Raw genomic sequence first — 16061 nt, forward strand, 5'->3', positions numbered from 1 at the left:
AGTCCTAAATTAGTGTTTTTTCCTTGAGGTGCACATTTTAATTTTGTAATCAGTGAAACACCTCCAAATCTTAAAATGACAAATAGATGATCAAGTTAAAAAAATTTTTTTTTCTATTGGTTACCCAGTACTCTTTTTATTAAGGTTATAAGATAAAGTATGACAGAATGTTTCTCTGACTTTTTTAGTGTAAACCTAACATCAGTTTCATTAAAGAATTCCATTCTTTTTTCTAGCAGTGAATGGCAGAATTCTTTTGGATATCATTTTTCAAGCTTCCTGATCTAGTTTTGACAAGAAGCTCTCATACGTTTAGTTACTTTTGAAAACAGATAATTTCACATTGGTCAGAATGGCTACCATCAAATAAGTTCTGGAAGGGGTGTGGAAAAATGGGAACCCACTGTTGGTGGGAATTTGTACAGCCACTATGGAAAACAGTATCAACATTCCTTTAAAAAACTAAAAAAGAACTACCATATGATCCAGCAGTTCCACTTGTAGGTATATATTTGGAAAAATGGAAAACTCTACTTCAAAAGGATGCATAAACCCCACTGTTCAATGCAGTACTGTCTACAATAGCTAAGACAGGGAGGCAGCCCATCAGCAGGCAGTTGGCTTATGAAGATGTGGTGTATACACACATGCACACGAGGGAATATTACTCAGCCATAAAAAGAATGAAATATTGCCATTTGTAGCAAGATGGATGGACCTAGAGAATATTATGCTTAGTGAAGTAAGACAAAGAAAGAGAAATACCAAATGATATCACTTAGGTGTGGAATCTGAAAAATAACACGAATATAGAACAGAAACAGGCTCACAAACATAGAAAACAAACTTATTTGCTACCAAAGGGTGTAAGAGAGGAAAGGAGAAATTTCCCTTCCTGAAATACATCCTGTAATGACTTTTCCCTTAATAGCAAATGATTGAGTAGATGAATATGCTAACAGAAGAAATTCTGTATAAGACAAATTTACAGGGATGCCATGCAATTGTTTATGTAATTTTATAAATGATAAAATTAGAATGTACTTTATTCAGAGAGAGAAGAAGGAATTAAGAAAAGTTTTTAAAATTCTACTTACAAATGAACTGAATATACATTATACAGTGGGGTATATCTGAGGCTGAAGTAGATTTTTGCAAGAAGGAAGAAGTTAAGTTAGCTAAAATAAAATGTGTGTGAAGCTCTTGTGTACTTTACAATTCTTATACTTCTGTATGAAGCTCTGAAAGGTCAAGAACAAGCATATATTTTATACTATGCAGAAAGAGTTTGCATCACAAAAATTAAGAAATCAGAGTCTTTGGTATTTTAAATATTTTTCCTCATTAATATTATTGTTTTTCAACTTAAAATTTTACAGGTACCTACAGAATATTGAACAAACAGATCCAAGATCCATAAGATTTTATCACCTTGAATCAAAGATTTCTTTGATATCCTCCTCCATCTTTTATTCATATCAACTAACATATTTTTAAAAAGAATTAAGAAGTTTGCCAAAAGGAAAGTAAAAACAACAAAAACTACTACTACCCACACTTTCCAATGCCGAAGAATAGCAAGGTGGTAAAAAGAGAATTAGACGATGAGGTTATTGAATCTGTCAAAGACCTTCTTTCCAATGAAGACTCAGCTGATGATGCTTTTAAGAAGAGTGAACTAATTGTTGATGTCCCAGAAGAGAAAGACACAGATGTTGTAGAAAGATCTGAAGTCAAAGATGAAAGACCAGCTTGGAACAGCAAGCTACAATACATCCTGGCCCAGGTTGGATTTTCTGTAGGATTAGGGAATGTGTGGCGGTTCCCATACCTCTGTCAGAAGAATGGGGGCGGTAAGTCTCTGTTTTCTGCTGTGTGTGTGTGTGTGTGTGTGTGTGTGATACGTTGCTGAGTAAATTGCAGTTGATTATGTCAAATAGCAATCATTGTTGCTGCAGTCTCAGTATTTTAGAAACTATGAATTCCATTGTAAAACCAGGGAAACGCCTTTGTTGAAAGTGAGTTAAGCTTTGTTTTCAGATTAGGTTTCCATAGGAGCCGATGACTTGCTGTGAACACACAAGGATTGTTTAAGGTCATAGTCTCAAATTCTTTCTGTGGATCCTGTTAACATCTCTAAATTACTGCCTTTCCTAACGGGTGTTCCACTCCTTGTTCCTGTCAGTCATTCACTTTGGAGAAAATCCTCAAGTTTCTGATACAAAAGATACTGGTGAACAAGAGAGAGAATGTTCTATCCACAGTGTATTAACTCTGAATTTTAAGTTGTTTCATTCTTCAATGAAACAAAAGTTACATATAATTTACAATGATTATAGTCTTCAGTTGCCAACCAGAACTTTGTAGATCCCAGTAGAAGGAACTTAACCAGATAATTAATATAATACCAGATAGTCTTCATCCGTAGATATCAACACCCTTAAGATGCTGTAAAGAAATTAGCATTTTTGATTTCAAACAAATTATCTCCATCAGCATATTTAGCTATTTGTATTTGTGCATATAATTGCAAGGGTTATTTAGTGAAAACTGTCTTAAAATCAAGAAAATAAAAACATATACAAAAGAATAGTTCCTATAGGATACAGGCTCAATAGTACACTTGAGTAAAACTGAACATTACCTAACATTAGGATTATTAAATTAAAATAACTTTAATATTTGCTTTACTTTCTTTACATATATATATATATGGAAGCTGTTAAAACAAGTGTGTTTAAATACTGAATGTTCTGTTATGTGGCATTTCAGCACATAAAGGAAGGTATGACTATTTTGGTATTTGATTCCAGTGTGTGATAGGTTTGGTGACAGGACAAAAACATGGTTTTGTTTTATTTTTTATTTAATTACCAACCTATAAATCAGTTGAAGTAATAAAACCATTCACATGTGAAATGGTTTCTTTTAGTCACTACGATAAAAAGCCAAGGTGTCAGGTGACAAAATACATTTAATGTCTTGCTCAGTTAATTCAGCCAGGGGAAGACCAACAGGTTTGAGGAAAAGTAGCATGTGTGATGGGCTTCCCAGGTGGCGCTAGGGGTAAAGAGCCTGCCTGCCAATGCAGGACACATGAGATGTGGGTTCAATCCCTGGCTTGGGAAGATCCCTGGAGGAGGAAATGGCAATCTACTCCAGTATTCTTGCTTGGAGAATCCTATGGACAGGAGTGTGGCGGGTTATAGTCCATGCCAAGAGTAGAACATGACTGAAGTGACTTAGCCCAGCATACACAGCCTATGTGATAAGTCTGCCTGAGAGGTAAGAATCAGTACATGGAGTTGGTGGTACACTGCCCATCACTCCACTGAACCTGCAAGCTCCTTAGCTAGTCTTTAATATCACAGATTAATTATTTACCAAATCAGCCGCAAGCAGCTAAGTACTACCCTGCTTTATATTTCACAACAAATTATCCCATTCGCAAGATGTGCAGAAGATGAATTCTGATTTTCAGACCTTTTGCCTTATGCACTTTATTGACCATACTATTAAGGAAGAGGCTATCTTGGCTGAAAACTCAGATTGCTTTCTGTTTAATACAGTATTAGTCTTGGTGGAAAACTCTAAAGGATTTCATAGTTAGTTATCAGTTAGCAAAAATGGCTCTTGCTCCTTACTTTTATATGTAAAGAAAATCAAGATGCCTTTCCGAGAATTGTCCCCTTTCTTCTAATTACAAGTGCTAGAGAGTAATATTATAAAACACCAATGGACTTCATCATTTTGAGATGGCTGTTGGAGTTTAAAAGATGGTACTATGCATGCAATATAGCTTTGAGCATCTAGGTATTTGACTAAACAGTCTCAACTTGTGTAAATCTTATACATCATTTGAGGTACTTTATGAATAACAGAATAAAAAATAATAGACCAATATAAGTTGATCTGTCTGAGGATATTACTTAAAGCACAATGGTTAAGGTTGAGAGTGAAAGGGAGAATGTTAGTTGCTCAGTCATGTCTGATTCTTTGCTGCCCAGTGGACTGTAGCCTGCCAGGCTCCTCTGTCCAAAGGATTTCCCAGGCAAGAATTCTGAAGTGGGTAGCCATTCCCTTCTCCAGGGGATCTTCCTGACCCAGAGATCAGACCCAGCTCTCTCGCATTGTAGGCAGATTCTTTACCATCTGAGTGACCAGGGTAGCTCTGATTAAGTTTAGTAAGTGTTATAATATAGAGGTTCTTACCTGGTGGCTCAGACAGTAAAGCATCTGCCTGCAGTGCGGGAGACCCGGGTTCGATCCCTGGGTTGGGAAGATCCTCTAGAGAAGGCAATGGCAACCCACTCCAGTACTCTTGCCTGGAAAATTCCATGGACTGAGGAGCCTGGTGGGCTACAGTCCGTGGGGTCGCAAAGAGTACTTTCACTTTCATAATATAGAAACGACCAACTCAGGTTTTGAAGCCAATTTGACTATGAAGCCTGGCTCTTTCCCTCACTATACAGGTGATCTTTCACAAGTTAACTTACTATTTCTGGCTTCATTTCCACACCTGTAAAATGAGGGTAATAATTGTGTTTGCTGCTGCTAAGTCACTTCAGTTGTGTCTGACTCTGTGCGACCCCATAGACGGCAGCCCACCAGGCTCTGCCGTCCCTGGGATTCTCCAGGCAAGAACACTGGAGTGGGTTGCCATTTCTTTCTCCAATGCATGAAAGTGAAAAGTGAAGTCGCTCAGTCGTGTCCGACCCTCAGCAACCCCATGGACTGCAGTCTTCCAGGCTCCTCTGTCTATGGGATTTTCCAGGCAAGAGTACTGGAGTGGGGTGCCATTGCCTTCTCCAATAATTGTGCTTACCACACCGGATTCTTGTAAGGAATAAATGAGTGACTACATATAACATGGACAGAAGTGTGCCCCGCAAGTAGTAAATGCTCAGTTGTATTTTAACTAGGACTATTTTAATTTCCAGGACTGTAGAGTAATTTGAGTCAGAAGAAATGGAGAGGTATCTAATAACATATCATGTGCACACAACTGAGAAAATGTTCCCAATGAGTCCAGTCTTCATTCATTCTCTTTTTTTTCTCCTACTCGTTCACACACACATAAACCTATTCACACCCCAGGATTTCATCCAGGTGTTAAAGTGCATTTTCAGTCCTTCAGGAAACATTCTCAGGTCATTAGTGCCTGAATGCTGTTAGTCATCTTAGGGTTTGAATTTTGATAATTCTGTTTTATAATCTCATGCATTGATGCTTTATATTACATACTTCTTTGTTGAATCAACTCATGTCTCAAAGTGTGAAAATCAGCTGTAAGAGAGTAGAGATTTTCTACCAACCACCATATTAAAGGAAATTCTGATACATGGAAATTAATTAAGAGGTATATAGACACTGAGATAAATGACTTGAAAAAAAATCATTAATATTTACTTCTCCGACAGAAAAGGTACCAAAACAATTTGAACAACTTCCAAAATCTATTCAATACCATTAACATTTTCTTTTTAATAAGAGAAATATAATGAGTGGCCTCCTCTTTAAAAAGGGCATTAGTCCCCACTTGGTAGTATCTGGTTGGAAAAAACTCCAGATATGAAATTTAAATGTAGCAAGTCCATTTTAAAGGTTATCAATGAATAATTTGCTTATGTATTCTCATTTAGATATGAGTTCAGTTTTCATATTAGACTTTATCAATAATAGAGTCTAATATTAACATTGTCAATTGATTTAGTACATTTTTAAGTCACTAGGCATATGTCTTAAGTTGAGATTTAGCTGTAAAATAATATGTATATATATTTAAGTATGAAAACTTTACTATGAAAAAATAGCACATATATTTTATAATAGCTATTGATTATCTTTTTTAAAAAGTTAGTGTTCAGTCAGTTCAGTTCAGTCGCTCAGTTGTGTCTGACTCTTTGCGACCCCATGAATCGCAGCATGCCAGGCCTCCCTGTCCATCACCAATACTCAGAGTTTACTTAAACTTATGTCCATCGAGTCAGTGATGCCATCCAGCCATCTCATCCTCTGTCGTCCCCTTCTCCTCCTGCCCCCAATCCCTTGCAGCATCAGAGTCTTTTCCAATGAGTCAGCTCTTCCACGAGGTGGCCAAAGTATTGGAGTTTCAGCTTTAGCATCAGTCCCTCCAATGAACACCCAGGACTGATCTCCCTTAGAATGGACTGGTTGGATTTCCTTGCAGTCCAAGGGACTCTCAAGGGTCTTCTCCAACAGCACAGTTCAAAAGCATCAATTCTTCGGCACTCAGCTTTCTTTACAGTCCAACTCTCACATCCATACCTGACCACTGGAAAAACCATAGCCTTGACTAAATGGACCTTTGTTGGCAAAGTAATGTCTCTGCTTTTTAATATGCTATCTAGGTTGGTCATAACTTTCTTTCCAAGGGGCAAGTGTCTTTTAATTTCATGGCTGCAATTTCCATCTGCAGTGATTTTGTTGTTACCTACCCCTTAACAGAATTTTGGAAAACCAAAAATTACTCATTTCCTGAAGTGAACTTTTTTCTATAACATATATATGGAGAAAAAAGGCCATTTGTCTGTGGTAGATGTTCTTTTTCTTTTTTCTTCTCTTTCAGTCTAAGCAGGCATTTCTTCTTCCCTGTTGTTACAAAAAAGTCAGTTTAATATAACATCTCATTTATTTTGATTTATCAGATTTGAAATGCATGATTTAGATGAGTTTGAGTAAAATTTAATAAATGACTTCATTAACATTTTGTGAATAAGACTTCCGGGAGCCTTTGAAACCTATTTAAGAAAATGTTTTAAGGAATCAATTATTTTTACGAAAAGTAAAGTTGTTTTACCTTTTCAATAAATGAAACTAAAGCTATTCATTGATGTCCTTACTTTTTTCATAATTATTTTTTATCAGAAACTCTTGGTAGCAGTCAAATTCAGGTTTCAAATACCAGAAAGCTTAAAGTAATGAAATTGCATTTTCTTTAAAGTCTTTTATAATTATACTTATGGAAGTTAAAATGTCATCTTTCATGAGATAATCAGAATTAGTGTATTCTCTACTGTGGCTGTTGAAAATATAATCTATTTTATTTGTTCTTCTCTCTATAGGTGCCTATCTTTTGCCATATTTAATACTACTTCTAGTAATAGGTATTCCTCTCTTCTTCCTGGAACTTTCTGTGGGTCAGAGAATTCGGCGAGGAAGCATTGGCGTGTGGAATTACATAAGTCCTCAACTGGGAGGGATTGGATTTGCAAGTTGTGTTGTAAGTTTTCTGGTATTGTATATGCCATATAACTTTTTACAGGGTTTGTAATTATATAGTCTGAAGTTAAACGCAACCTTGGAGTGTGTATTCTCTATTCAACTCTTTAATCATGTATTAAAAAAAAACACTACTGGAGCTTGCACTAATACCCAAAATATGCTGTAATGTGAATGTAGTACAATCTTGTTAATGCATTTTCTTAAGGCCTATGAGAGTCATCATTTTAGAAAAGATAATGTGTTTCAATTAAAATTTAAAAAGTTTTTTTTTAATATTAAGTGGGCTTTGATGCATTTCATCTCATTGTTTCAAAGTCAGGGGCAGGAGAATTTTAATGTAATCACACTATTTTATTTTGCAGGTATGCTTTTTTGTGGCTCTCTACTACAATGTCATCATTGGCTGGAGTCTGTTTTATTTTTCTCAATCTTTTCAGCAGCCTCTGCCTTGGGATCAGTGTCCTTTGGTGAAAAATGCTTCACACACTTGTAAGATATCTGCAATGTAGAGTTTTTGTATCTAAAGATCATAAAGTTAGTAAAGCCAGGAGCTTTCAAGATATTTTTTCTAAAATCTTTTGAAGTTATTATAACAAACTTTCCTTGACACACTCAGAAAGATAGATGTTTGACATCATTTATTTAGCTCTTTATTTTATTGTGTTATTTTATAAGTTATTTTATTGTGCCCCAGGATGTTAGGATAAAAAATTATCAGCCTTCAGTTACAAACTTAGACAATATTTTGTTTTATTCATCTTTACTGATGTCTTACATTTGCATTAAAATAAAAAAGAGGCGAAAAAGAATAGTTTAGATTGAAGAAATTGTTTTTATGTCTTGGGTTCTGTTGTTCTATGTTTTCTTATCTTTTAATTTTATATCCTAGAATATAAAGAATATTTCTGTAGCACTGTCTGGTAAATATCAAATGTAACATACATATGTAGTCTAAAATGTCCTTAGTAGGCATATTTACAAAAAGTAAAAAAGGACAGGTGAAATATTTTATTTAATCCAATATATCTAATATATTAATATTCTGACAAAAATTAATGTAAAATAGTAATTTAATAATTTACATTGTTTTTCTTATACTAAGTCTCCAAAAACCCCTTTTTATTTTATGTTTACAGCACAAGTCACTTGAGACTAGCTCCATTTCTAAGGTCACATATGTGAAGCAGCTAGCATTTTTGATGGCTCTGCCCCCAGAAGTCAATCAGATAATTTTGGGGGCAAAGGGGGCTATAAAACTGATATGTTTTGATCACCTTGATAAAAGCTTGTTCTTTCACACTCAGTCTGTTTGACTCTTTGTGACACTTTGGACTATATAGCCCTCCAGGCTCCTGTCCGTGGGATCTTCTAGGCAAGAATACTGGGGTGGGTTGCCATTTCCTCCTCCAGGGATCTAACCCAGGGGAACCCCATCTCCTGTGTCTCCTGCATTGCAGGCAGGTTCTTTACTTGCTGAACCATCAGGAAAGCCCTTGATAAAATGCTCACACATTCCTATTTTAGATGTGTGTAACAAGATAATCATCAACGAGGATTCATGTTTGTTGATTTTTTTTCCCCCATATTTTTGCATAGGGGATTTCGTTGTGGATTTAAATGCTTCTGTAGAATAGTAGTACTTTTCTAGGAAATGTTAAGAATTGATTTACAGGCTTACTGGGGGAAAAAAATAGTCTTGTTACTCTTTCTTGTCTGAAATGATTGTGTTACCTTTCTTTCTACAGTTGTAGAGCCAGAATGTGAAAAAAGTTCTGCCACTACCTATTATTGGTACAGAGAAGCACTGAATATTTCCAGTTCCATTTCTGAAAGTGGTGGCTTAAACTGGAAGATGACCATCTGCTTGCTGGCTGCCTGGGTTGTGGTGTGCTTGGCTATGATCAAAGGCATTCAGTCTTCTGGAAAAGTTAGTATGTCAGAGCCCCTCCTGCTTCTGCTAAACATCTAATCGCCATTCCTGGGAACTGTTCCCACCCCCGAGCCCTCTCAACCCCATATAAATAAATCTGTCTGAGCAAGCGGACACTTCAATCTAAGCAGTTAATTCAAGACTGGTAAAAAGTGGTGTTTTTTAAAAAAATGTGTTTAGACCAAGGAAAGGACACAAATAAAGATGTAAGGTTTTTTTAATAATGAAATCTAAAGTTGTTTATAATCTTCCCCTCTTCTATCAAGATCTGTTTTGAACTTTTTTGTCAACACTTAACAGTCCTTTCTTTTTGCTGGTATTCAGCTGAACCTAATGTTTTAGTTGTCTGATTAGTTCCAATCATGGAAATTGGGAAATGTAGTAGAATAAAGAACTTGTTTATGTTATTTGTGTTATATCATTTTTTTCTCTGCTATAGGTGCTCTAGTGAATAGTTGCTTACAAGATTTTAAAAGTTCATTATGGAGTGTTCCTTAAAAATCTGAACATTAGGTAGTTATAATAATCTCAACAAGAAACTTAGAGTAATATAAAAGACTAAAGGGCATGTGGCCATGGCAAAATGGAAAATTTTATGAGACTGGTTGAGAAAGACGTTAAGTGAGTTCTAGATACCCTAGGAAGTCAATCAGATAATTTTTTAAAAGGATGTATTAGGAAAGTAATTGTTATTCACTATTTTGCTTTCCTAGTACATTCCCCCCTCCCCATTGCCATTGTTTTAAAGCTCTCTTTTTGTCTGGATCACAGCAGGAATTAATTTCGGTTCTTCTCTCTGCCCTGTAACAATCCATCTCTGTTGTTTTTGCTCTCCCAAGTATAGATCTGATCATGTATCTTTCCAGGTTAATATATTGCCACTTACCGTCATATACAGATAAGAGTGGGAATAATTGTATTAATATAGCAGCAGTAGTAAAAGCAGCAGCAGCAGCAGCAGCAGTAATAGTGGTAATAAATGACAATGAAGATGATTCTGACAATGATCAGAGCAAGAACAATAACAGAAACCAATATTTATTACATATTTACTTTGTAGTAGGCACTATGAAAAGTGCTTTCATATACTTTATCCCATTTAAATCTTAAAAAAAAAAAAAAAAAAAACCTCTAAGAAGTAATTGCTACTCTCAGACCTGCTTTACAGATGAAAAACAAGTTTGTGGAAACAGGTAACTAGCCCAAAGAATAATGTTTAGTAGATGTTGGTACCTGGAGTCAAAACTAGCTCTGTCTAAAGCTAACGCCCATGTTATTGAATTGCAATGCTATACGTTCTCTCGCTGTGACAGCTTTCCCCCACTAAATAGTGAACTCTTTTAGGCAAAGTGTGTGTACTTCATCTTGGCTTCCTGTTGGTCCATATTTAATTAGAAATGTTTGACAGTTTTTACAGCTTGTAAATCACAGCTGATTTTATATTTCACTTCCTAATGGAACTTCTTTACCATTTTCCTTTGCAGAAATGAACATGGTAGATAACACACCTGAGTATTTTTTGGTCTCTTATAAATGTTAGTGTATTCTGTGATTAAATAAGTTCAATTAGTTGGTTCCACTTGGTGTGTCTTCTATAATGTCACAGACCTAATATAGTCAGGTTTTAAAGAAAATAATAGATTCCTAAGCCAAATCTAACCACATTTATAGGCTTCCTAAGATAATGTCATTTGATAGAATAAGAACCAACTGTGGCCAGCCAGGGAAGTCCAAACATCCCTCTGCTCAAGTCTTAATACCACATTTTATTTTTTCTTTGTCTGAGTATGTGTCTTATCATTTAAAGAAAATACCCATACTTTTCTCATCACATATTTGGGATGTTTTTCTTATTAAAATAACTTCTCTAGAGAATCTAATACAGTTTCTAGACTATATGTGATTTATTATTTCAATGAGAAGGCTTAGGGAAAGGCTAGCGTTTCAGGAGATTTTGAAGAAAAAAATTAGTAGGCACAGATAAGTAATATGAACAAAGTTATGAAAGTCTAAATGTATATTTCTCTCCTGAACCAATGAGCTGAATAAAATAAGAAATTTATTAGGAATATATGTAAAGCTCTATTTGTCTGCCAAACAAAAAAGCCTCTGAATAAACACACCAATGCAGTATAGAGAAATATGGTTTAAGGATAATGAAGTTTAAGGTTAGTATGTGGGGAAAAAAACAACTAAGAGTATTTAGCAGCTAAAAGTCTTTGCCAACACACACACACAGATAAACAGAATGCTAATTTCAAACTGCATGAATTAAGACAGGAATATGACAGTCTCATTCTCCTTTAGGTCAAGTAGGCACAAGTCAATTGAATTACACCTGTAATACTGGATTTTTACCAAAATCCTTATTTTCTCCTTTGTTATGGAAAAGACTTATCTTAGCTTCTTAATCACAATCTTCAAGTAGTTGAAGAAAAAGGAATAAGCCTTACTTATCCCGTGTCATCACATGATCAAATCCTGGGGATTATGGAGAGTGGTGGGGTGGTGGTGACTCTTCAAGGAAAGGAAGATCTTTCGGGAATCAAGCCTGCTAACAATGAAATTAGTTGTCTGCATTGGTAGAAACTCGGCACTAGCGGAGGGGGTCCACTGGAGGTTGTAGGGCTGCATGTCCTTTGTTGGGTCCTCTGTGACAGGGATGCCTGCCTCCAGGGAGATGGATAGAAATGAGAAGCTCCAGGCTTTCTTTATCTCTAAAGGTAATGTTTCCTATTGGTACTGCTTTGCTATCAGGATTACTATCAGAATTTAAACTATTTTTAAGTAAACACTCTGCATACATTAGCTTGTTTAATCTTTCTATCAACCAGATGAGTTACATGTTCATATCCCCATCTGACTGCGAGGTTAAGCTTAGGAAGAATAAATAGAATTAAACAACTGGTAAGTAGCAGACCTAGAACTGGGCTATGAAATCCTCAGAGAGAATGACTGTCTGAAGGTGTGTTTAAACATCTTAACATAAAAAAAGAGAAAAACAACTAAATGATTTCATATGTTTACTGTTTTTTCATAGTTGAGTAGCACCTCACTCCAGTATTCTTGCCTGGAAAATCCCATGGATGGAGGAGCCTGGTAGGCTGCAGTCCATGGGGTCGCTAAGAGTCGGGCTCGACTGAGCTACTTCACTTTCACTTTTCATTTTCATGCATTGGAGAGGGAAATGGCAACCCATTCCATTGTTCTTGCCTGGAGAATCTCAGAGACGGGGGAGCCTGGTGGGCTGCCGTCTATGGGGTCGCACAGAGTCAGACACGACTGAAGTGACTTAGCAGCAGCAGAATGAAAGTATTTTCATGTAATATTTTTATTTGTAAACTTATCTCTTTTATTGAATGTCCTTGCTGTGAAAGGCAGTTCAGTTTTGATATTCTCCAGGCTGGTACTCTTGCCTGGAAAACCCCATGGATGGAGGAGCCTGGTAGGCTGCAGTCCATGGGGTCACTAAGAGTCGGACACAACTGAGCGACTTCACTTTCATACATTGGAGAAAGAAATGGCAACCCACACCAGTGCTCTTGTCTGGAGAATCCTAGGGACGGGGGAGCCTGGGCTGCTGTCTATGGGGTCGCACAGAGTCAGACATGACTGAAGCAACTTAGCAGCAGCAGCAGCAGGCCAGAATCCTGGAGTGGGTAGCCTTTCCCTTCTCCAGGGGATCTTCCCAACCCAGTGATCAAACCCATGTCTCCCACATTGCAGGCGGATTCCTGAGCCACAAGGGAAGCACTTTTAAGGCCCAGGGAGTGTTAAAACCAGCCAAACATATTTCATTGTTTTAGTTCCCAGTTCTTAAGAAAAATACTTAAGAGTTATTCATGTACTCACTGAACTCATATTTATTGAGCACCTACTATGTGCTGGGCACTGATCTAACTCTAGAAGTGCAGCGGTGAACAAGGCAGACAAAATACCTGTCCTCATGGAATCTCCATTCTAGTGGAAGAGGCAGGCAATAAATCATAAAATATTAACAGGTAACAATGCAAAAAATAAGGAGAAAGTGCTTGAGGGGTAGCATTTTCCATATAGTCAATTAGATAGAATTTAAACTATTTTTAATAATATTAGGCAACTGGCAATTTTAGTATTCCGAGACTCATTAAATGAGAAGAATTTGTGTTTAAAAACACAAAATGGATACCTCTGTAAAATATTGACATAAGATGCATCTTTAAATCTCATAATAAGTAAATATTTAGTAAGTAAATATTCACTAAGTAAATATTTAATAAGTAATAAGTAAATGTGTATTAAGTAAATATTAATAAGTAAATAATAAATATTTAATAAGTAAATATTTTATTCTTTAATAAAATAAATATAATAAGTAAATATTTAATAAGTATAGCTTTTATTTAATAAAATAATAATTTAATAAGTGAATATTTAATAAGTAAATATTTTATTCTTTTACCTGCTCACAGAAGAAGAAAATTCAGGTGTGACCTACCTAATACTGCTTAAATGTTTTCATGTTTAAAATCTTGACTGTCACTTTTCTTTATGTTATATCCAACATGAAAGCTTCATGTTCGTTTTTGGATGAAACTAAGCTAGAATCTTATCACTGAAACCAGATGAGTGTCTTTAAGAACTCAAATACTTGCTGAATTAATAAATGAAGCTTGAATTGTCTGATCATATAATTAGCACATCATTTTTTTTAAGTACTATAGAATAAAGGTGAGGGTTTTTTTTTTTTTTTAGAGAATGTGTACAGAAAGAAAAATTTGCTATGAATTGGCTGTTAATGTACAATATATTTGAGTATCAAAGAATGTGCAAAGGATAATAGGTCACCCCACCTTTATTCACATAGAACTTATAACTTAATGGGTGAGACAAGATAATTACAGCAGAATCCATGCAGTGAAAAGTTGCCAATAATAAGTGCATGATAGCATAGAGGCAGCCACTGAAGTTAACCTGGATTTGGGGGAGGGCTTCACCGAGGAGGTAGATTTGGGACTAGAGTTTGATGGCTGAAGAAGAGTTCACCAGAAAGTTCAGAGAGAAGACACCAGAGGCATGGAAAACAGCATGTACGAAGCCCAAAGACTGCTCAGTAACCCTGTGTGACTCACATACAGTTTGTGCAGTTTGTGGGAGGTGAGGCTTGAAAGGTTTAGTTGACTGCAGGTATTAAAGTATGGACACTGGTAAAATGACTGGCTGTTATTTAACAAACAGTGTGAAGTATTTGAGGGTTTTTTAGCAGTTCATTAACACCATCTGATCTTTAGAAAGATCATTCTGGTAGTAGTGTGGGTGATGAATTTCCGAGATGGAGAGGAGAGCCGGCAGGGAAAATCTAGAGGCAAAATGAGCAGGAAGCTGATAGTGAAGGGACACGTCATTGAGGATGAAAGCAAAGGGGCTTGCGTGAAATTCGGAGTCAGTTTGGAATCAGTTGGTTATGGGATGTGGAAAAAGAACCATATTCTGGTGATTTAGAGTTGTTTAGTATGGGCAAATATAGCTCCAGGAAGAATCATTTACTTTGTTAGCTTCTAATTTGAAATTATGTTAAAAATATACTAAGGTATATCATATCAATTGGAAAAAAATCATTACCAAACTATCCAGATTATTTTAGTGTGCAGCCTTCATTTTCACTTTTAAAATAAATGGGTTAATAGAAGTCCTGTTGTCGCTTTGTTGTTGTTTAGTCACTCATTCAGGTCTGACTCTTTTGTGACCCCATGTAGCCCACCAGACTCCTCTGTCCATAGGATTTCCCAGGCAAGAATACTGGAGTGGGTTGCCAAAGATACCAAGTTTGAGTTCTGTTAAAAAAAAAAAAGACAACAACGAAAAGATAAACTATTGTGCAGAAGTGAATCCACCCTTCTAGTTAGCTTCAGTATTTGAAAGAAAACCCATAAAACCAATAGCTGCAATTCAAGTGAGACCAAGGCTACTTGAATAGAGATTGCAGACCCACAGATTTAAAGGATGCTAAAAGCAGGCAGAAAGAATGAAAAGTACTCCATCTTAGAGCATTCTGATTTTTAAAAAACAAGAAATGTGGATGAATGTATGCAATTTAAAATTTAGACCATTCTGAATTGATTGCAAATTATATTTCTTTATAATTAGAATATAATTACTTTTAGAGAAATATAGGTTCCTAATTATGCAGAGATTTTATTTGTAACATTTTTAATAATATTGAAATACAGTTACAAAGTATACAGAATAGAAGTGCAAATGATTGTGCTGACTTCTCTGTTGTCGGTCTATAGTTATTATAGGATTCAGTATCTCTGACCTGCCTGAGTTACCCTCTGCTATGGCAGTTTTTAAGTTTTTTCCTCCATTCTTCTCACCTTCCCTCTATTCCTTCTCCCACAGATACATATCATATACCTAATATGTGTTAACAACTCTGTTAGATGTTTGGAATTTGGTAGTGAGCAAGAGAGAAAAGGTCCTTGCCTTCACAGAGCTGATATTTCAGTAAGGGAGACTGAAAATTAACAAGTAAACACAGATGACAATTTCAGCAGTGTTAAGTGCTGTCAAATCAAATCAAAGTAATATCATTGAAGGTTCATGGGACATTGGGACGGGCATTTGGGGACCTATTGGATGGGAAAAAAAAGTCTTATTCTGAGTGTTCTATGAAGATTTGCAAAGATGAAGATGAGAGCTTGGCTTCCTTCAGGGCTGGAACTCAGGGGGAAGTGGGAGGGCAGGTAGGTAGGCAGCCTAGTGTAAGGCTTTGGAGGACAGAGCCATTTGCATTTTGTTCCTACTGTATTAGATTTCTGGAGAGCATGTAAGCAGGGAATGAAACAGGCCTGGTGGTAGTCTGGAAGCCAGGAAATTAGAAACCGTGCAGAACTACTTCTGGATG

The 16061-nt window shown here is 36.1% G+C and overlaps 1 protein-coding gene across 3 annotated transcripts in view; it reads left to right on the forward strand.

Moving 5' to 3' along the window:
• The window catches only part of SLC6A15 (solute carrier family 6 member 15), a 57094-nt gene that overhangs the window by 21462 nt on the left and 19571 nt on the right, over window positions 1-16061 (forward strand). For 2 of the 3 annotated variants that reach the window (XM_040234481.1, XM_040234480.1), the window contains exons 2-5: window positions 1380-1853; window positions 7086-7243; window positions 7608-7734; window positions 8991-9172. In XM_040234481.1, coding sequence (XP_040090415.1) covers window positions 1565-1853; window positions 7086-7243; window positions 7608-7734; window positions 8991-9172 — 756 coding nt within the window. In that variant the 5' untranslated portion in view covers window positions 1380-1564. Of the gene's footprint in view, window positions 1-1379; window positions 1854-7085; window positions 7244-7607; window positions 7735-8990; window positions 10281-16061 lie in introns of those variants that run through there. The other variant, XM_040234482.1, reaches the window with a different exon arrangement.

Source organism: Oryx dammah, unplaced genomic scaffold (genome assembly GCF_014754425.2).
Source record: "Oryx dammah isolate SB20612 unplaced genomic scaffold, SCBI_Odam_1.1 HiC_scaffold_29, whole genome shotgun sequence".
Classification (NCBI taxonomy): domain Eukaryota; kingdom Metazoa; phylum Chordata; class Mammalia; order Artiodactyla; family Bovidae; genus Oryx; species Oryx dammah.